General features: G+C 40.8%; 1 protein-coding gene across 8 annotated transcripts in view; it reads left to right on the top strand.

Annotated features, from left to right (window-relative positions):
- LOC104605255 (proteinaceous RNase P 1, chloroplastic/mitochondrial-like) overlaps positions 1–23158 on the top strand; it is a 78531-nt gene that overhangs the window by 9271 nt on the left and 46102 nt on the right. For all 8 annotated transcript variants that reach the window (XM_088896288.1, XM_088896291.1, XM_088896286.1 and 5 more), the window contains exons 2-3: positions 8817–8906; positions 9004–9185. In XM_088896288.1, the coding sequence (XP_088752414.1) occupies positions 8817–8906; positions 9004–9185 (272 nt within the window). The remainder of the gene's footprint in view (positions 1–8816; positions 8907–9003; positions 9186–23158) is intronic.

Below are 23158 nucleotides of genomic sequence, written 5' to 3'. Positions count from 1 at the left end.
TTGGTTTGCCCCTGTCTCTTCTAGCCCCTTCAATTTCTAGTAGATTGCTTTTTCTAACAGGTCTTGTAGATGGTTTTCTATGCATGTAACCAAACCATTTCAATTTACTTTCTCTCATTTTATCACCTATTGGGGCTACTCCTATGTAGACCTGTTCATGGGGCGGGTAACCTGATGAGCTGGGCCAGCCTATTCATGGTTGGGCTTGGACAAGATTTTAGGCCCGTGGGCTTGGGCTCGGGCCCAAAACACTAAGCCCAACATTTTTTTCGGGCTGGGCTTTCTCAAAAAAAGCCAGGTTCAAGCTCGAGCCCAACCTAATAATATTTTATATAATTAAAAATATATCTTATATAATAAAAATATAATATATACATGTATATATATTTCTTTGTTCCTCTTTTTATTTTTCAAGTCGTAGTGAGATCCTTTAGTATTTTTGGGTTTTGAGGTCATTTAATATAAATAAATCAGTTATATTGTTGAATAGAAATAAATAAATCTTCTTGCCAACTTCTTGGTCGGGCTTTGGGCTTTATACGAGGGCTGGGCTTGGGCCCATGACCAAACATGTTTTACTAATCTATGTTTTGTTCTCGGGGAGGATTAAGAGATTTTACCCCTCCCCTTGCTTACTTCTATGTTCCTTTGTAGACTTCATTTCTAACCCTGTCCTTTTTTATTTTTTATTTTTGAGGAAACTGCCTTTTCTAGTTTTACCACCCTTTCTTACTCCTATGTTCCTTTGTAGACTGCTTTTGCATTTCTACCACTCATTTTTTGGACGTGCTGTTTGTTAACTGCCCAACACTCCGCTCCATACAACACAACTGGCATTACAAAATTGTTCTGCTATTGTTATTGATAAAATAATTTTATAAGATTATAATGTATCAATGGATTAGGGTTTTGTTAAGCTTTATATGGCTGAACATGTTACCAAAAGCTCAATGCTTTCATGTCATAGAGGGAGGTTATGGAGATTGCAGTTGTAGAGAATAGAGAGTGGGAAGGGGATGGCTCTGGAGGATCCTGGATGCAGCATTGGCAACCTGTAGCAAGAGGCTCCTCGATGCAGAGTTGGCAATCTGGGAGCCTCTGGTATTTGGGGTACTATTGGAGATGGTACTGGCAACATTCTTCTCAGCTTCTCAGGGATGGTGGGTGTTGGCAACTCAGTGAGAGCAGAGATCTTGTCTCTAGTTAAAGGCTTACAATTGGCTTCTATATCTAGATGGAAGAATTAACTGTTGAAGGGGACTGCCAAGTGGTTATCAGCTAACTGAGATCAGCCATGGATCTTCAGATTCTTCAGAGAAGTAAGAGCTAAGGTCGTATTTGGTTTAATAAAAAATAAGAGAGAAACAGAAAGTTGAGGGAAAGTTCTTAAAGATTTTCATAAAATTCCTTAAGAAATTTTCCTCAACTTTCCTTCTCTCTCTTATTTCCTATCAAACAAAATACAGTGTAAGGCTGAGGACCTGAATACCTAATTCAAGTGGGTCCCAAGGACAACAAACAGCGTAGCTCATTGTCTTGCCAGAACAGAGTTCAACAAAGTTGCTATTGAAAGGGGAATGCCAGGACATGGATCTTATTTGTAACGGTTTTTCTCCTATCAGTATTGGGCAACCTAGGCCCTGTTTGGCATCAATTCTGAAAATTCTCATTCTTAGAATGATGTAGGACCAGCTCATATGTAGATCCCACCTGCAATAATCTAAAATAAAATAGAAAATAGAAGAGAAGAAGAAGAAGATTGAAGATGGAAGAGAAACAATGGAGAAAGAAGATCTCAATCTTTATTAATAAAAGTTCATTGTTATTGATAAAAAAAAATACAATGGAGAAAGAAGATGGAAGAAAGGAGAGGAAGAAAGAGAGAAATCAAACCTCTCTCCAGCTCCCACAATTATCTTTTATTCTTTCATTGTAAAAGAGACATAACTACATGTATACCCTTAATAGGGCAGCCAACACTAAAAATAGTAATAAAAGAAATAAAATAGGCCCATAACTAAGGTCCACTAACTACAGAAATAAAATATGGACAGAAATAAATAAAATAATAGCATCCTATGGCCCATTCGGCCCATCATCTCTACACTCCCCCTCAAGCTGAGCATAGATATTAATCATGTCCAACTTGCTTACATAGTGCTGTAACTTTGCCTTAAGGACACCCTTGGTCAGAACATCTGTTAATTGCTGCTCTAAGGCAATGAAAGGAAGACAAACTTCTTCGGAAGTCACTCTTGCTATTATAAAATGCCGGTCTACTTCAATATGTTTTGTCCTATCATGCTGAACTGGATTGTGAGCTATGCTACTTGCAGCCTGATTATCATAGTACAACATTAAAGGCTTATCATACAATATCAATTTCCTCTAAAAGTGACCTGAGCCATAACAACCTTGAAACTCTATGTGCCATTGCCTTGTACTTTGCCTCAGCTGAAGATCTAGCTATTATTGACTGCCTCAGCTGTATTCCGTAGCTGAAGATCTAGCTATTACTAATTGCCTCAACTCTAACATTATTCAAGGACTTTTAAGTTGGAGGATTTTTTTTTCAAGAATTGGGGGGCCATTGCTGTTTCTTCCTCTAGAAAGCAGAAAATTTTGGGGGTTTGCCCCCCCTGGGAGGGGACGGATGAAGCTGAATTTGATGGTAGTAGTATTGGTAACCCCCCCTGGGAGGGGATGGATGAAGCTGAATTTGATGGTAGTAGTATTGGTAACCCGGGGGCCTCAAGCATTGGAGGGGTAATCAGCGATGAGAGTGGTGCTGTTCGGGCCTTATTTTCTGGCCCAATTGTTTAAGGGAATTCAGTAAAAGCAGAATTTCTAGCAGCAGTTTTTGGAGTAGAAAAAGCAAAAGAAATGGGCATTAATAGGCTGATTGTTGAAGGAGATTCTAGGACTGTAGTTGGATGGCTGAGGAAAGGTGAAGGGGTGATTTGGCAACTCAAAAATGAATTCAGGCGGTTCAAATGAATCTCAAAGGATTTGTATATCCAAAAATCAGATGGATTAGGAGATCTGCAAATAGCTTGGTTGACAACTTAGCTAAGCAAGGGGTTCAAAGAAACAATATGTACTGGGCACATTTGTAATTTTTGGGGGGATAGTCCTATTTCGGACTGTCCTTTCACAACTCCTCATTGTAATACCCTCATTATTCGTCTAATCAATAAAATTTCTTCTTTGTGTTGTTGATAAAAAAAGGTTGTGTAGGAGTGGGAACAGAAGTAGGAATAGGAATAAGGAGAGACGTCCAAGTTTGAATTTGCTTCTCTTCAAGTATAGCATTCTCCTCGAGGAAACAATTGACTCCCAAAAAACGATACATCCATGGATATAAAAGACCATTGAGACTTAGGATCAAAACACTTATATCCTTTCTGTGAGGATACATATCCAACGAACATACAGGGAATAGATCAGGCATCGAGCTTACCACGAGGAGAGTGGTTGTGAACAAAGCAATGGCATCCAAATACACAAAGGGGAATAGAGAACAGAGGGGACTGAGGGAATACAACTTTATGTGGGGCCTGATACTGTAGGAGATGGGAAGGTATCTTGTTGATCAAGTAGGCAGCAATGTGTATAGCATCTTGGGACATTCATGTGAATAAGTAAACTACGATTAACTTCAAGAAGATGATGGTTCTTTCTTTTTGTAATACCATTTTGGTGTATTTGGACATGAACTTCGATGAAGAGAACCACAAGAGGCAACGAACTCTTGGAGATCACCTTTAAGATACTCCTTGGCATTATCTGATTGAAAAATCTTGATCTCAACATGAAACTATGTGAAAACCATACGGTGAAAATTTTGTATAATTTTTGGAACCTCCTTTTTGGATCAGAAAGGATAAATCCAAGTTTACTGGGAAAAATCATCAATAATGCTAATAAAATATTTGCAGTTCCTTTCAGTTACAAATGGAACAAGCCCCAAACATCAGAGTGAACAATGTGGAAAGGAGAAGATGCTCTTTTATTATTTTGTCAAAAATGGTTCTACAATGATTACTCGATTGACACATTTTTCCGAAAAGATGACATATTGACAGATTTAAACAAATTTGGAAACAAAACTTTTAACAGCTCAAAAGATAACTGACCAAGATGATAATGCCAAACATAAACATCATCTTTATTACAAGGACTCACTGACTGATTGGCAAACCCAACAAACTTAGACACCACTGCACCATCTCCACTCTCTAGTGTGTATAGACCATCCACCATGTGCCCTCTACCAGTCATTCTCTTGGAAGTTAAATCCTGAAAAATACATGAATGAGGATAGGAGGTTACTAAACAATTCAAGGAGTTTGTAATGCTACCTATAGATAGAAGATTGATAGGTAATTAGGCACATGAGTAATAGGTGATAAATCAATACCCATAGGAAGAGAGACAAATCCTGACTAGCAATGGTGGAGAAGGAACCATCAGCCAGTCTCACCATATCTCTTCTATATAACAAGTTATAGTAGGAAAACAAGTTGGGCTTACCAGTCATGATTTGAGGTCCCCGAGTCGATGATCCAAGGAGTCTTAGTGGGACTAGATGACACATGGAAAGCAGCTTGGTTACTTGATGTAGACACAAATGAGGTGGGTGGAGTGATGGTGGTCTCCTCCAATTGATGCAAAACCCTACCATATTGGTTAAGATGATCTTTGATGGTAGAAAATTCCTTCATGGCAGACAAAAGCCCCTCTCGAGATACAGAACCAGTCGAATGCTCATGAGAAATAATTGGAGGTAGTGTCAGACTCAGTCTCCCGAGAAACTGTATTTGCTGAATTATACTTTTTGTTCTCGAGCTTATTCTGGAATGGGAAATTATTAGGCTTCCTAATTATGTCCCAATATGTCTCCTTGGTATGTCATGGTCTCTGGCAATGTGTACACCACAACTTACCTTTATCAACTCTACCAGCCTTCTTATTACCATCTGTTTTCTTAGCTCCCCCATTACTTCTCTTAATTGCTAGAGTAATCTGCCTCCTCTGTACAGGACCCATAGCTAGCTTCCTACTTTCTTTTGACTGAATGAGAGAATACCCCTCTCGTATAGAGGGCAGATCCTAGCAGCCCAAGATCTGAACATGAATAGGTTCATATAAAGGATGGAGGCCAAGAGGGAAAGCATACACTCGCTGTATATCCACCAGTGCCTTATATGCTTTTATATCCTTGTCACTTTCCCAATTAATCTGCTGATACTGGTCTAGTTCCTTCTAGACTGCAAAAGTTAAATTCTCTTTTGCTGATCAAAAAAAAAAAAAAAGAGCAGGCAAATTCTTGTCACCTTGTTTACACATATTAGATTCAGCCAACAACTGATAGACCCGAGCATGGTTCCTTTGTTCAGAATAGGTTGTCTTGACCTGATCCTAAATCTCCTTACTTGTGTCTGCCCACATAAAGTTTTTCCTCAAAGAAGGGTGAATTGTGGACAAAAGCCAAGATAACAGTTGATTTCCTCACAAAGACTGGAGATAAAGATGTAGTGCTTGAAACTGCTGAATCTTCTATAACCATGATAACACTCGATTTCCTCACAAAAACAAACCTCCTTTTTTGCTGAAAAAAACACTAAGCGGAAACTAAACACTTCTGCTGAACTGGAACCTCAGTAAAACGGAAGCAAATTTTCTGTATAACAGGCTTAACAAATCATCCAACCACAAAAACAAACCCAGGGAGACAGTTTCTACAACCAGTCAGCTGTCTTCTTTGATGTAAAAAGAAGGTTTACACCTTCAGATCTGAAACACACTCCCAGATCTAAACCCAAGACCTTGAGGATTGAGAGAACATATCCAGCAACTCAAAACAGCATTCACAATTCATTTTCACCCAAAAACATTGCATACAGATTGCCAAACAGCACTTGGGATACACCCAGGAAGAAACTCAGACCATATGATCCAAAAACAGCATCTAGAGAGACTCACCTGATCCTTATTCCTTCATCATTGATGCTTTGTCACCAAAAAATAAGTCTCAATTGGAGCTATGATCAAGGAGAAAAGAAAGGGAAGAGAGAAAGTTGTTCCTGACCAGTTCGATCTTCCTTTCCTTTTTTCAGTTACAGGTCCAAAAAAGGATTGTTCAGGACAAAAAGGAAGAAAGCTGTTTCTGATCGATCACTCCTACTTCTGATACCATGTAAAACATGGTATCGGAGAGAAGAAAAGAAAACAAAGAGAAGGGGGAGAAAAAGTTCTGATGAAAGAAGAATCCAATTATGTGGGCCTCCATTTCTTTTATTATAAAATAGGGTGACATAAAACAGGAGGAAAACACACAAATACCCTTGATCCTACAAGTAATAACATCTTAACAGTAGACTACCACAGAAGCGATGTTGAGTTAATGTTCTTCACCACCTACTCTAACAGCTTGGCTGCACTTGATAAAACAAGCATTACTCTTCTCGACACTCCTTTTATACTAACATGAAACAAAATATATAAGATGGAATAAATACCAAATAAATTAATAACCTTCTTCAAACTTGATTAGTTAAAATGCAATGCATAAGAAGGTGATGTTAGACAGTTGTATGCCCTTAGCTCCAATCAGAATGATGTACATTATGAATTTATTGTAAATGAATAAAGTACATATTTGATTCATATTCCTGTGGTGTGTTTCTGTGTAATACTCTTAAACTGAACACTTATGAGACTCGTGTTAGTTTAGAATGTTCACAGCCGTTGGATAAGTCTGGGGAGATTTGTCCTGCCAAGGCTGACACTGGTGTGCTGCCAAATGTTGGGGTGGCCTATCTCAGCCGCCAGGGTGAGACCCAAGGCACATGCAGTGTAGGATTAATTGAATCTTTGAACCAGACCAGATTTTCAGTATTGCCCTGGACCTTGGAGATTGATGGGCAAAATTGGAAAGTTACACCTGACCCCTAGACTCGATTATGATATTGCACTAGGTGTCGGATTGGGCTGTCTTTGATATGCTAATCAGTGAGATCCTTAGCGGGGGTCAAAACCTGGGTATGTTGGGACAGTTTGAGAATTCATCTGAGTGGGTGATCATAGTGACATGATCAACCCATTTGTCGGACAAAGGTAATGATCGGGGATGCACTCTCTCGGATGGAAACCAAGACTACCGGCAACCGATTTCAATCGTTGGAATTTTGTTTTGCAAAATATATTTATATACTGATATACATATATATATTACGGTTTCTAAACGTTTGCAAAAGGTTTTAATTCCCGGGATCCATGTGAGTAGAGAGTGCAATACTGTTCCTTGCAACCGAGGGAGAGGTCTTCTCTTGTCGGGCAGTGTTTGATCATTATGGGCTGAGAGGTTAAGTGTAAGACCATTGAGGGTAATACCTGATGGGCTAATCTTGCATCTGCTCACAGTCCCTAGGTGTTACAAGGTGGCTTGGCCCAGGGACCACTTAAGGTAAGTGTTGGGCCCATAGAGCCCATGTGATGGGTTTTAGGGTGTGCACTGTCCATGATAGTGTATTCGGCCAGGCCTTGTAACAAAGGCTGTGCTGAACCCATGTGGTTGATGTGTAGATCAATGTTTGGGTCCCACGCCGTACAAGGCAGCCCAACTGGGCAGTAGTTTGGAAGGCTAAGTGAGTACATAACCTTATTGGGCCTAAAGCCCATTTCGAACTGGGCTGATTTGATCAGTTAAATAAGGGGCGAATTCTGAGATTAGATTAGCAGATAGGATTGGGTTTTAAGAGTCCAGATCTGAATGTGATTCAGATCTGGAAACCTCCTAATAGGATTAGGAGGGGGCTGATCTAATCTGCAGATAAGATAAGGGTTTACCCTTATCACTTAAAGGGAATTCTGATCCAAATATGATTTGGATCAGCAACTCCTAATGGGATTAGGAGCTGATCCCTTTAAGGTTATAAAAGGAGGAGGGGGCGGCAACCTTTATAGATTATTCATATTCACATTCTCTTCAGAACTGAAATCATAGAAGAAAGAATTCAGCACCTCTGCGAAAATTCTTTCTTGCCGCCTCCTTCTCGCCGCCGCCATATTTGCCAATTTGATCTCCTTTTGTCCGTAGGAGTGATCAAGATTGGATCTTGATATCAGTCCTTTGTGAAAGGGCTGATTGGAAGTAGTGCTCACGTGTCGTCCAGTTGATTCTTGTGAAGGATCTGGTTCTTTTGAAGAACGCTGCTGATTCTGCTCCATCTTGCACTGCGCCATGTTCAGTGGGAACAGTCTTTGGTTCCTTCCTTGGGCGTGAACACCTCCATTCGGAGATACTATTTCTCCGTATCAGGTATATCCCTCTCCTACTGTTTTTGTTCAGATCTGATTCGGTTCATGGTTCAAGATTGATCATTGAAAAATATGATTTTTCTAAAATAGGGAATACGATTCCCAGTAAGATGGAGAGGAATTTTTGAAATTCGCCCATTCTATTCCGCAAGATTCGGGCATCCATACGATGGATATCTCCTCGCTTCAGGTGATCCACTGTTTCTGCCTCTGGAAGGCACAAAGAATATGCATTTGTTACCACTTTTTTCTTGAGTTAAAATAGTTAACTTTTGGAAATTTGTCTGGCATTGTTGCCATGAAGAAAGGCATCTTGGTTGGTATCAAAGCCTGCCAAATCATACTTAATGTGTTCTTTTTTTTTATCTGTAACAAAGGTCAAAGAAATTTTAGTTGATGATCAATGCTTTTGCTTCTTGTTTATGCTCCAGCCATTCTGCATATAAAGATTGGGCAATCAAATTCTGTCTAACAAAAAAGTTAACTCATTTCAGGCATGGCTTCTTCGGCATGGACCATTTCATGCTGTTATTGATGGTGCCAATGTGGGCCTTACCAATCAGCACAGTTTCAGCTTTTCCCAGGTTAGAGCTTCCAAAAATAATTTCTGGAAAACTGGTTTATTTGTTAATATGTTAAAGATAGATAAATAAGTGTTGAGTTTGTTAATTTTGGATGCAGCTAAGTTCTGTTGTAAGTTGTATTCGCCAAATGAGTCCATCAAAACACTTGCCACTTATTGTTCTGCATAGTAGTCGCATAAAGGGTGGTCCTGCACAGAACCCACATACTAAGAAACTATTAGAAAAGTGGGAGAATTCTGGTGCACTCTATGCTACTCCTTGTGGATCAAATGATGATTGGTAAGATCTCCTTCCATGGCTTGGTAAAGGATTTCTATTAGAATTATTTTCAATCAAAGTGCAAGGAGTTCCTAGAGCCTGAGGCACTAGGCATAAGGCAAGGAATGTGCCTAAATGAAGTGAGATGCCACTTTTGTAATAAAAAGAAAATCTTTTTTTGATCAGTAAAAGAGATTTCATTATAAATTTAGAAAGATTACAGAAATGAGTAGCCTCGGCTACCCCACTACAATTTAGAGTTTTTTTTTTTTTTAAGGATAAAAGGAAATTCATCAAAACTGAAAAAAAGCAGTACATCTCAGAGAAATGGTTGTCTAGTTGACAAACCAATATTGAACAAACTACACTGAAAAAGACTCAAAATTACAAGGATTCAACTCTAGAGTACTCCAGAAATTCTCTATCAGATCAGACTTGTTCACTTGGTCAAACTCTGGAAGGCTGAGAACCCAAGCTACAATTGGGTTGCTCATCCCTGCTAACAAGTATTCGACATTCTTTTATTCCTAATTAGTAATTGTAGTTGTGGATGTGAAGGATTAAACTACCCTACTGGGAGCTCGGAATAGTACCAGCAATGGAGGTAGTTGTGGATGTGAGAAGATCAGGGAAGTTGGAGGAGAGAATGAATCTTCTTTGAGCAAGTTTGATAGGTAGAGTAGTTGGGAGAGAAGTTGAGATAAAGGAGTTTGAGAGTTGGGCGGTCTTAGAATCGGGGAGAGAAAAGGTCCTGGGAGTAAGGAAACTGCAAGCAGAGCTATTACTAATAATCTTCCATAGTAGAAAATTTGCAAAACAGGTGTTGGAGGAAGAGAAAGCAAAGGAAAGGGAGTTCGACATAAGGCTGGATTGGTGGACTCCGACGGTCAGAGAACTGGTAGAAGGCAGATGGAAGTGCGCGGCATGAATAGATATAGTGGGGGATCCCACTGCATGCGTGGTGCATCAATACATTCGAGGAAATCACGGCATCCTGTGGAAGACTAATATGATTGGATGACAGGATCGGAAATGGGAGAAAATGGACATGGCAAGGATTCTGGTCAAAGTAGAACAGACGTCGGATGTCCCAAAGCAGATGAATCTGTTGTTCGCAGGCGAATGGTATGTCCTGAGGCTGTTTGTTGAAGGAACAGATGGCATATACTGCAGAACAGATAAGGAAAAAGGGGCGAAGGTGAATGCGATCGAGAAGAGCAGTGAGGAAGGAAGGTGGAAGGAGGAGGAAGGAGAAAGGGTGGGTGGGAAAACAGGGGAGGAGCCGGAGAAGAAGAAGTCGAAGAGATGAAGGGAAGAGGAAGAAAAGGATGAGCTGGCATAACCCTTGAGAAAGAAAACACATGTGGAAGGAGGGGGTGTGGTGGCAGATTGAGAAAGTGGAGGTTGATGGGCCTGGATCAATAGGGGGAGATAGATCTGAAGAGGAGGGGGCAAATAGAAGGGGAGAGGAAAAGTCGCCAGCCGGTAAAAAGAAGGAAGACCCAAAAAGAGTTTACTGCTTCAGTAAGTTAGTGGTAAATCTCAAAAAAGCTTAAAAAGATAAAAAGACAGAGACCATGAGGGGAAAACATGGAAAAAGCACATACTCGAAGAAGAACAACTTCGACCGTTCAAGTTCCCAGGAAAACCAACCGCAAAGATTACAAGGAAGAGGAAAAAAATAGCTGGATTTGGGTAGTGGCCGAGTATGAGAATGGAAAAAATATCAAATTCTTTGGAGAGGTAAATAAGAAGCGGTTAACAAGCTAGGTGGTAGAAGGAGATGTACAAAAATCTGTAGCAGAAGAGAAGATTAGAGACTCAAAGAGAAGTAAAAGGACAACATCCCAGAGAAACGAAGAAACCTCAAATAGGTGAGCAGAAAGGGAGTTAGGCTCATTGTTAGAGGCAGAAAGCAATAAGGGAGAAAATTTCCAAGAAAAGGTCGCAGAAGAGAAAGGGGTCCTGGGGAGGTCAATAGTTCTAGAGGAACAGAGATTTTCCAGCAACCAGGATCCAAGCATCATAGAGAAAACTACAGAGTTAACATAAGGAAATAGGAAAGAAACAACTGTACAACTAGATACTGTTATCCTAGTATCCCCATTCAGAATTGCTGAGGCGAGTCAATCCTGCTCACCGAGTATTCTTGCATCGAAAGATCCAAGCAGGGGGAGGGGAAGAAAGAAAAAGAACAGAGGAAGAGGCAAAGGAGAAGATAGCAGAAAAAAGAAAGTCACGGGAGGAGGTAGAAATCAAGAAAGGGTATATAGCAGAAAAAGAAGACATTCATTAATAAATCAGAGCCCAGAAGGAGAGAAGCAAGGGGAAGGAGGAGAATCCTTAAAGACAGGGGACAGGAACAGAGAAAGAGAAAGAGAAAGAGAAGAGTAGTCTCAAGAGGATGAAGAGGTTACGAAGATAATACAGAATGGGAAGGTGAATATTAATGAACTGGTAGAGAGGGAGGTCGAGTCTCTTGGTCTAATATTCTGGGGAGGGGAAGGTTTCGTGAGAATAGCCTTTGAGAAATTTGAAAAAAAAGAAAAGGGAAGAGAAAAAGAAAAAGGAAGAATATCTAGAAAAAAAAACAAGGGGTGGGACGAGGAAGGGGTTGGACAAGATTGAGTGAAATTGGGGGTCAGGGGAAGACGGTGGGGGAGATAGATGAGGATCCTTAGCTGGAATGTGAGGGGTTTGAGGGAAGGAGGAAGGATGGAGATAGTGAGAAATTTTCTTAAAAGTATCAAACCAGAGGTGGTGCTACAAGAAACAAAGCTGGAAAACTTTGATGTAAAAATGAAAAATGAAATTTGGGAGGAAGAGGGAGGGGAATGGGTGGAGCTTAGAGCTTTGGAGCTATCAGGGGGAGCTGAAATTTTGTGGAACCCAAGTGTCTTTAAAAAGGTTGGGGAGGAAGTTGGAGTGTTCTCAGCCTCAGTGTGCTTACAAGAAGTAAATGGTGAATGGAGATGGGGTTTAACTAATGTTTATGGGCCAAATGAGGAGGGGGAGAGGATGGAGTTTTGGGAGGAACTCAAAGGGCTGAGGCAAAAGTGGGATGGGCCTTGGTGTGTGGGTGGGGACTTCAATGTAGTAAGAAGGAGAAGTGAAATGAAGGGGGGGGGGGAGGGATAGCAGAATTTCTGTAGGTATGAGGTGGTTTGAAGAATTCCTTAACAGCAATGAATTGATAGATCCACCGCTGATTGGAGGGAAGTTCACCTGGTCGAATGGACAAATGCCAGTTATTCTCAAGAGGTTGGACAGATTCTTATTCTCAGGAGATTGGTCTGACTATGTGGGGGAAGTGGTGCAAGAACCATTGACATTCCAATTGTCAGATCATAAGCCAATTCTTCTGCGGAAGTTTGTTGCTGCTGCAGGCTAAAACCTTTTAGATTCGAAAATGTTTGGCTACTCCAACCAAACTTCGTGGAATGGGTTGAAAGCAAGTGGAAAAACGTGCAAGTGGAAGGACCAGCAGACCTAAAAGTGATTAAAAAGCTGCAAACTATCAGGCAAGAGTTGAGGGAAAGAAAAAAATAAGTATTTGGAAGGGAAGAGGGCAGAAAGAAAGAGATCTTGGAGAAGCTGGCCAGATTAGAAAGAGTGAGAGAGGAGGGAGAGTTCAGGAAAGAAAACCAAGTTGAGATGGCCACCTTGGAATCTGAACTTGAAGATCTAATGTTGAGGGAGGAAGTCAGGTGGAGGCAGAAATCTAGAGCTTCATGGCTGACAGAGGGAGATAAGAACACCTCTTTCTTCCGTGCTTTTGCAGATGGGAGAAGGAGGAGAAACTTGATAACAAGGATCAAAGTGGAGGAGGAGGTGATAGACACATGGGGGAGATTCAAGAAAAAATGGTTGCTTACTATAAAAAGCTGTACGCAGGGAGAAACTGGAGTTGGGTGTCCTTAGGAGAATTGGAACCAAATCGGCTAAACAGCAATACAATAGGTTGGTTGGAAAGGGATCTCAAAGTTGGAGAGGTAAAGGAGGTGCTGAAAAAGATCAAAGGTGACAAAGCACCAGGGCCAGATGGTTTCAACTTTAATTTCATCAAAAGTTGTTGATATTTTTTGCAAGAAGACTTCATGCAGATGTACAAGGAGTTTTGGGAATCCAAAACTCTTGAAAGGAGGGCAAATGCCACATCCATCACCATATTATAGAAAAAAAGTGGGGCTGTAAACATAAAATACTTCAGACCGATTAGTTTGATAAGCAGCCCCTATAAACTGTTGGTTGAAGTGCTAGCAGAAAGGTTGAGAAAAGTAATTCAGGAGGTGATAGGGGAAACTCAGATGGCTTTTGTAGAGGGGAGGCAGATTTTGGACGGAGTGCTGGTGACCAGTGAATGTATAGATTCAAGATTAAGAAGTGGAAGGCCATGTTTAGTGTGCAAATTAGACATAGAAAAGGCTTACAACCACGTTGAATGGGGTTTCTTGGAGGAAATGCAAAGGTTGATGGGATTTGGAGAGGTTTGGAGAGGGTGGATATACGGGTGCATCTCATCAGCCTCTTTCTCATTGTTAATCAATGGGGTGTCATCAGAATTTTTCCAAGCTTCTAGAGGGCTGAGGCAAGGGGATCCACTTTCCCCTCTGCTGTTTGTAGTAGTTATGGAAGCTGTAAATTTGACTATGAAGAAAGGAGTGCAGAGAGGATGGTTAGAAGGCTTCAAAGTTGGAAATGAAGGCCCGTGTATATCTCACCTACAATATGCTGATGATACACTAATATTCTTAGATACTTCAGAAAATCAAGTGCTGAATTGTAAGGCTATTTTAGCCAACTTCGAGATGTTGACAGGTTTGAAGGTGAATCTAATAATAAGTTTACTGATAGCAGTTGGGAACTTTAGTGTGGAGAAGGCATTATGCAGAGGTGCTGGAATGTAAGGTTGGGGAACTACCTTTCACTTATCTTGGCCTGCCGGTGGGAGTAAAGACAACAGCAAGTACTGTCTAGAGACCTGCAATAGAAAGGGCGGTGAGGAGGCTAGATAGGGGGAAAGTCAAGTACCTATCCTTGGGTGGGAGAATCACACTCATAAAGAGTGATCTGCCTAGCTTACCAACATATTATCTTTCCCTATTAAAGGTTCCTAATGAAGTGGTGAGGAAAATTGAGAAAATTCAGAGGGACTTCCTGTGTGTGTGTGGGGGGGGGGTCTAAAAAATTTCATTTGGTCAAATGGGAAAAGGTTTGTAGAGCAAACGAGGGGGGAGGTTTAGGGCTGAGAAGGGTGAAATTAATTAACAAAGCACTCTTAGGGAAATGGCTGTGGAGGTTCGGGCAAGGAGAGAGGGAAGCATTACGGAGGAGGGTGGTAGTAGGAAAATATGGAGTAGTGAGGTTTGGGTGGGAGTCAAGGGAGGTAAGAAGTTCCTATGGGGTAAGTGTATGGAAAGGAATAATGAGTTTCAATCAAGAGTTTAGAGGCTTAGTTAAGTTTAAAGTGGGGGAAGGCCTTAGGGCAAGGTTTTGGGAAGATGAGTGGCTTGGGGTGGGAAAATGGTGAGGTGTGTCTAAGACTTTACAAGCTAACAGATCATGAAGTGTCCATTGAGCAGTGCTATGAGTGGAGAGGGGATCAAGTGATTTGGAAACCAAAGTTCAGAAGACCTTTGTTGGACCAAGAACTGGAAGAATGCATTCTACCATTGAAAAAGCTAGAAGAGACAAACATCTCCAGAGGTACAGCAGATGGCCTATGGTGGAAAGAGTGCAGAGAAGGTAGATTCTCAGTAAAATCATTTTACAAGACTTTACTGGGAGAGGGTAGGGATTCAGATCAGGTAAAAGGAGTGTGGGGTAATCCAGTACCCCCAAGGGTGGAAGCTTTTGCTTGACTGGTGGCACATGACAGTATCTTAACCTATGATCACTTGAAATCTAGAGGCCTGTAGTTAGCAAATTGCTGTTTTATGTGTAATCAGGAGGAAGAAACAATCATCCATTTATTCTTCTCTTGCAGTGTGGCAAATTTCATGTGGAAGTTTTTTTCCTTTTTGTTTGGAGAGAATGTCTTTCACCCTTTGGTTCCAGATGAGATATTTTCTAAATGGCCGAAAATTAGAGGTAGCAAGAAAGCCCTTTTTTTTTTTATCAGTAGAAAGCCAAAATTTTGTGGAGCTGTATTCCTTTTGCTGTATGTTGGCTCATTTGGAAAGAGAGAAATAGAGTTTGCCAACTATCGATTTTTAATTATCCAGCCTTACAATTGAGCCCAGAAACAATGTTCCCTGTTAACCCCCTGTTTTGCTAGCTGATCTGCAAAGCCATTTGCCGCTCTTGGAGTATTAACAACTGCACGTCCTTGGAAAAACATTTAAACTTCTTAATTTCATTTCTATAGAGCCGGGAGTCTTTTCATTTTGCTTTAACCAGCTTATGACCACTTTGGAATTGCCTTCCACAACCAGTTTTCTCACTCCCAATTCCATAGCCTTTTGTATCCCCAAAACCACTGCCTTTAGTTCAGCTGTAGTGGAGTCTCCCCTGTCAACAGACCCAGAGCAGAATACAGAATTCTGGGGATGAAGAATGGATGATTTGACCCTACCCCAAGGGTCCTTTATATAGAAAGTAAAATTAAAGATATTATAGAGAGGCCCTTGTAGGGCAACACAATTTAGAGAATTTACAGAGAGGCCCTTGTAGGACTGAAGTGAAAATAATAATAAATAAGAGAAAACAATACAATAAAGACTACAATAAAATGGTACATCTGGGAGTTTCTTCACACTCCCCCTCAAATTGATGCTTACTAGAAATAAGTGTTTGGATCTCATCATGGCCTTTGTGAAGATGTCAGCAACTTGCATATCAGAGGCAACATGAGGGAGAGAGATAGAGTTGGCAAGAAACAGGTCGTGGATAAAGTGGCAGTCCACCTCAATATACTTTGTCCCTTCATGAAAGACAGGATTAGAGGCAATCTTAATAGCACTAGTATTATTTGCATATAGAGGAATGGGCGTAGGAGAGGAATGACTCAACTCCTAAAATAAAGATTGAAGCCAAACAACTTCACTACAAACAAATGACATTGCCTTGTACTTTGCTTCCATAGAGGACTTGGAAACAATATGTTGTTTCATACATTTCCATGAAATTATAGTCACCCATGAAGACACACCACCCGGTAGTGGAGCGGCGTGTGTTGGGCTATCCAGCCCAATTTGCATCAGCATAGGCCTTCAGTTGGAGAGAAGAAGATGAAGAGAAGAAAAGTCCCTGTGATAACGAGCCTCGAATATAGCGGATGATTCGATGCACTGCAGTCAAATGAGGTTGACGAGGTGCAGAGACAAACTAACTAACAACTTGAACTGCATGTGAGATGTCAGGACGAGTCATGGTCAGATAGATGAGAGACCCTACAAGTTGCTGATAGAGGGAAGCATCAGGAAGTAGGGAGCCTTCTGATTTGGATAATTTGACATTCAGCTCCAAGGGAGTATCAACCTTTTTATCATCAGTAAGGTAGGCCAACTTAACAAGATTAGAGGCATACTTGTGTTGGCAGACAAAATAACCTTGGGAGCTCCGTTGAACTTCAAGTCCCAATAAATAATTAAGAGGGCCGAGATCTTTCATGTGAAAGGAACTGTGGAGAAGAGACTTGAGGTCCTGGATTCCTTCTATATCATCTCCGGTCAACGATATGCCATCTACATATAGTAAGAGAATGGTAAGGCCCTGGGGTCTTTTTCGGACAAAGAGAGAGTAGTCCGATGCACTTTGGCTATATCCGGCTTGCACGACAACATCTCTGAATTTTTCAAACCAAGCTCGAGGGACTTGCTCGAGCCCATAGAGGGACTTCTTTAGCCGACAGACGAGGGAGGGGTCACTACAATACCCTAGAGGAGGTTTCATATATACTGTTTCTTTTAAATGCCCATGTAAAAAGGCATTTTTCACATCCAGTTGAAAGATCTTCCAAGTGTGAGTAGCAGAGAGGGCTAAAAGAACACGGACTGTAGTAATCTTGTCTACTGGAGCAAAGGTCTCTTTGTAGTCAATGACATACTCATACGTGTATCCCTGTGCCACAAGCTTAGCTTTGTAACGGTCCAGAGTCCCATCAAATTTCAGCTTGATGGAATAGACCCATTTGCTCTCAATAATAGAGCCATTTGAAGGTGCTGGGACAAGGTCCTAGGTGTTATTCACATGCAAGGTTTGAATATCTGCATCCATTGCTTCTTGCTACTAAGGACTACTACTAGCCTACTAGTAAGAATGGGGAATATCTGTAGAGGTCAAAACAACAGAGAAGGAGCTATGGCTTGATGGAAAACCATAGCGGTCAGGTGGTCTAGAGAGATGAGCAGAATAGCGTAAAGGTACAGGAGGAATAATTGAGGAATCTAAAACTGGGCATCACATACAGGGTTGTCTTTGATGGGTGAGGGATCCGAACCAGGAATAAGAGGGGTCGTAGGCGTAGGAGCTGGACCACGAACTCGCTTGCGAGAGAAGACGAGAAGTTCCTTCTCAGTAGTGGATGGTGGAGTATCCTGTGGTTCAAAATCATGCAAAACTGAAATAGAGGGTACAAATAACTTGGCAATTCCTGAAAAAAGGAGATATGCTCAAGAAAAATCACATTTCTAGAAATACGAATATGACGTGTTGAGGGATCGTAACAAAGGAATCCCTTGTGGTTAGGGCTATACCCCACAAAAGCGCACATGACAGATTGAGCTGAAAGCTTTGAACGTTCACGAGGAGGAAGATGAACAAAGCATAGATACCCAAAGACATGAAGATGGGAAAGATTTGGGGGGGGGATCCAAACATCTTTTGATGAGGAAAAATGTTAGCAAGCACAAAAGATGGGATACAATTGATCAGATATACTGCAGTGCAAGCGGCCTCAACCTAGAATGTGGGAGGCGCATGTGATTCTTGTAGGAGAGTCCTTACAACACTAAGAATGTGACCACTCTTTCTTTCTGCACACCATTTTGTTAAGGAGTGTCTGGGCAGCATTGTTGGACTTGTATGCCATGATGTTTCAGGTAAGCCAAAAAATATCCGTCATTGTATTCTCCCCCTGAGTCTGAGCGTAAGGTTTGCACATTTTCTTAGAAATGAACTTGAACCATGTTATGAAACAACCTTAAGGTTGGAAACACTTCTGATTTGTGTTTGAGAAAGTAGATCCAAGTGTACCTTGTATAGTCATCAATGAATAGCACAAAATACTTGTATCCCATCCAAGAAACAATAGAAGTCCAAACATCACTATGAATAATTTCAAAAGGTGAAGTAGCATGTTCAGCTCGATGAGTGAATGGTAAAATATGACTCTTACTCAAACAACAAGAAACACAAGATGCATCAAAGGATTTCATAGAAGGAATTTTAGTTTTAATAAAACTAGACTCAAATAAGTATTTAAGTTTTTCAGAATTTGGGTGGCCCAAGCGTTTATGCCACAAATCCTTGGCATAATTTCTCTGACTCAAAACAAGACTCAATGTAGAAGAGCTCAAATAAGCAGAGGGTGATGCTAATGGAGATTTCTCAAACTCCAATGCAAACAAGTGGCCCATCTTACACCCCTTCCCTTTCACCTTCCCAGTGCACTGATCCTGAATCAAACAACCATTAAAGGAAAAGGTTAGAATGAGATTGATAAAAAAAAGGGTTAGAATGTGACCTTCATCAACTAATTGACCAACTGAAATAAGGTTGCAGTAAGTTTAGGAACAAGGAAAGTTTTAGCAAGGGACAAGGAATTTCAGGGGGAAAGTTTGATACACAAGTCATCACTCCCAATGATGTTAAGTTTCTCACCGTTAGCAGTGACAATATGTCTATGGTTGGTCTCAGACAGTCTGTTTGAAGGTTCAGGATAGGCTCCAGTCATATGGTTTGTAGCACCAGAATCAATTATACAAACGTGAGAGGGAGAAGAGCAATAACCAGGGAACTCACTAGATAGGCCGATAGCAGAAAAGGTAGATGGGATGGCAGAAGATACCAGTTGTTGTATCTCTTCCTTATTCATGGAAGCAAAGGATTCTCTCTTGGCAATAGGAGTATCGGACACTCGTCCCTCAGACGCCTGATAAGCTCGTGGCTAATTCTTCTTCATGGGTCCCTTAGGTGGACGAATTGGGCAATTTGGAATGATATGTCCATGTTGTTTGCAATATGTGCAGATATTCTTCTTTTTGTAATGAGAGGCTATATGTCCATATCCTTTACATTCATAGCATTGAGTTTTAGAAGGGTCTTTTCCACCAGATTTCTTATTCCCTCGTGCAAGAAAAACAATATCAATCCCTGAATCAGGATGTTTCCCTTCTATGTTTGCAGTAGTTAGGAGTCTAGTTTCTTCCGTCAATAACTCTCCCATCACAAAGTCTAAGTCTGGAAGAGTTCCTCTACTCAAAATATTTGACTTGATTATTTCATATTCAGGTCTCAGCCTCATGAGAAATTGGTTAACTTTCCTATTTTCAAAATGTTTTTTGCAAATACTTGACACATTTAACGGGATCAGAAGTTTCAGTATGAACAAGTTCATATTCAGCCCAGAGATCAATAAAGCCCGAATAGTATTCTTGAATCTTTTTGTCCCCTTGGCAATAGGCAAAGGTTTCAAATTCAATCTGGTATTGCCGTGACATATTGGACTGATGATATACCTTTTTCAAATAGGCATACATCTCATAGGCAGTCCTCAATCTTCTCATGGTAACACTAATGTGAGGTGCAATGGATCTCAAAATCCAGGAGACTAACTTTCCGTTGTCTAGCCTCCATTGTGTATAGGCTTTACTATCAGCCTCAGCCTCATCAGGTTTACATATAGTCCCATTCAAGTAACCTTCAAGACCCTTTCCCTCAACATAGAAATCGAAGTGGAACTTCCACATATTGTAGTTAGTTCCATCAAATTTCACAGGGAGAAAGTCAACATTTTCAGCCATCATAAATGAGCAAAAAAACAACCCAGAAATAGCAGCACTGATGTTGGTAATGCACTCAAATCAGTAATGAAAAAGGCAGAAAATTACTTCAGCCGAACACAACATTCTTCAAAAAAGTAAAATGAGGGCTGAATAATGTAATGCAACAAATCCAAGGCAATTTCAACAAGAACCTTTATAGAGGAATAAAAAATCCTCCGGTAAACACCACATACTTAGCGCAAACTACAGTTCCAAGGACTGATAACCAAGAGAAGAAAATACCCGTGTTACGGGGCTACTCGTTGGGGCCCCGTGTGACACTCGAATGCGACAAGTAAGCCTAAGCAACAAGCAACAAAACAAGAAAAGGCAACAAAGATGGCACACGAATTAGACAAAAGGCAAATTGTATTGCATTAATGGATGGCAAGCATAAGCACACAGTTCAATGTCGAGGGGATCTCATGCTTAACCTTTACATGCTCTTGATTCACTCGACTACCTACCTCCTCTCAAAGAGTACGTTAAGCTTTTGGGGGAGTGACATAAAGATACATCAAAAGGATGAAAAATCATACTAAGTAATTACAAGAATGCCATTGGCAATCCCCCCATACAAAAGTACATGCATAGCCCACCCATGACACACACTTGGACACTGGAGTGGCGGCTGTAGGCACGATGGATGGCACTTGATGGCGCGGCGAAGAGAACACTTGTGACATTAGGGCAGCACAAAACTAGGGTTCCAAGGAATTATAACAGTCGATTATGACAACCGAATGATTCACCAACCTGAAATGAGAAGTTTTCCTGATCAGCTTGAAGAGAGAACCTGATGTCTGTTGAAGTTTCTCAGTCAGAAGCATGAGAAAACCAAAGAAAACAGGTTCGGAACTGCTGCTGTTGAGGGAGGAAGAAGACAGACTGTTGAGATTCCTTAATCTGTGACTGTTCAAAGATGAACCATAAGGAGCAAAGCTGCTTCCGCCCTGGAGAAATCAGTACACAGATGGTGGAAGAAGAAAAAAAATCTTCTGCTGCCCAGGAGAGAAGACCGGAACTCCTCAAAGACTTGTCAGTTCCCACTGATTTTCTGAGAGAAAAAGAAGGATCTGGGCGACACAGCCAGTCAGAACTCCTTCCAGAAAGAAGCTTCCTAGAGGAACTAGGGTTAGGATTGAAGAGAACAGTCCTAACACCAGCCAAAACACCCTGAGAACAAAAACCCCTAATATGCCCAACGAATGAGCAAGAAAAGAGCAAAGGTTATAGAGCAGCCTGCTCTGATACCATGTCAACAGACCCAGAGCAGAATGCAGAATTCTGGGGATGAAGAATGGATGATTCGGCCCTACCCCAAGGGTCCTTTATATAGAAAGTAAAATTAAAGATATTACAGAGAGGCCCTTGTAGGGCAACACAATTTAGAGAATTTACAGAGAGGCCTTTGCAGGGCTGAAGTGAAAACAATACAATAAGGACTACAATAAAATGGTACATCAGGGAGTTTTTTCACATCCCCTTCTAATAGGACCTGAGAACAACCCCACCACAGCCCCTTCGTCATTTCTTATCACCCCTCCAATTCCAGATATTCCTGGGTTGCCAAAACTACTTCCGTCAAAGTTTAATCTGAGGAAGCCAGAATCAGGGGGATCCCAATCTCTTAAGATCTTCTTTTTAGTTGATGAAGAGGAAACTACTGTCTTCCAATTTCTGAAGATATCATCCACAGTAAAATCTGAGAACAATCCCACACACTTTACCCACGAAATCACCTTTATCATGATTCCTTCTATCAGCACTTCCTTGCATCTTTTCTTCTTTTATTTTTTTAAAAATTCTCAGATTTCTTTCCTCCCATATCACCCAAAGCACTGCTGCCCGAGTGCATCTCCATAGCATTCTACCTCTTCTTTTTGGCCATCTGAAAGTGGAGGAGTCAAATAGCCTTTCCAAACTCGTCGGGGTATTCCACCTGCATCCAAAGAGAGAGAAAAACCAGTCCCAAATACAGCTAGCAACAGGACAGGAGACAAAAATATGAAAAGCAGTTTCACCACTTGACTCGCACAAACAAAACCAATTAGGTGAAAGGCACCAGCTAGGCCTCTTCCTCTGCATCAGATCACAGGTGCTAATTGCACCATGGTAGACCTCCCAACAAAAAGCACTCACTTTCGGGGGAATGGAGCAACACCAAACTTCTTGGACTGGATACAGTACCCCAGGTTGAGCAGAAGTGGACAAGGTTTTAAAGAAGGAAGCACAACTGAAGGCTCCGGAGGGGTGAGGGGTCCAATGCCTAGTATCTTCTTTGGAGGTATCAAGAAATAAAAAATAAAAATGAAAAGAAAATCTTGACATACAAAAATATGTATATCTAAATTCTTAAGGAAATGCAATATTTCAAAAAGTCTATTAACTCCATTGGGTGCAATATCACGTTGTCATCATAAACTTTATACTTGTTTGTTCAAGTCCTACATAAGCTAAACTATTTAAACTCTAAGCATCACAGATACATCCTACAAAATAGTAAATCACATAGTCAAATTCAACATCAAATTCAAGGTTAGTTCACTTAAATTGGATGAGGCACAAATTAGTTCGGGTAAGGCATACCTCACAAAATGAGCCTTGCCTGTCATAAGGGTGCCTGAGGTACACTTTTTAGAAAACTGCCGATAATAAATCATAACCACATTTTTTTATTGGTAGCAGTCAGGAAATTTGTTAATTATATAAAAGAATAATGTAGAAGAATAATAATGTGCTGGAAACCCCTTAGCTTTCTAGCTCCCACTAGCCCCAAACTATATTATATTTACATAGTCCTATCTTGAGCCATTATATGCCATATCAGCTGGCTTCTTAATGTAGAGAACAAGCCTAACAGATGTGTTCTAGCGACTTTTTCAGTAGACATCACCTAAACGGAAGTAGAAAATTGGGCTAGAAAAGATGGAAATCAAGCAAGCAATCTGCTGCAAATTTTCTGGGTGAAATATATTCGGATTTTATCTCATTAGATGCTAGGAAGAT

The sequence above is a fragment of the Nelumbo nucifera genome, chromosome 1 (genome assembly GCF_055504915.1).
Source record: "Nelumbo nucifera cultivar China Antique chromosome 1, China Antique-T2T, whole genome shotgun sequence".
NCBI lineage: Eukaryota > Viridiplantae > Streptophyta > Magnoliopsida > Proteales > Nelumbonaceae > Nelumbo > Nelumbo nucifera.
Note: the sequence above shows the minus strand (reverse complement) of the source record. Positions and strands in the feature narration are given on the sequence as shown.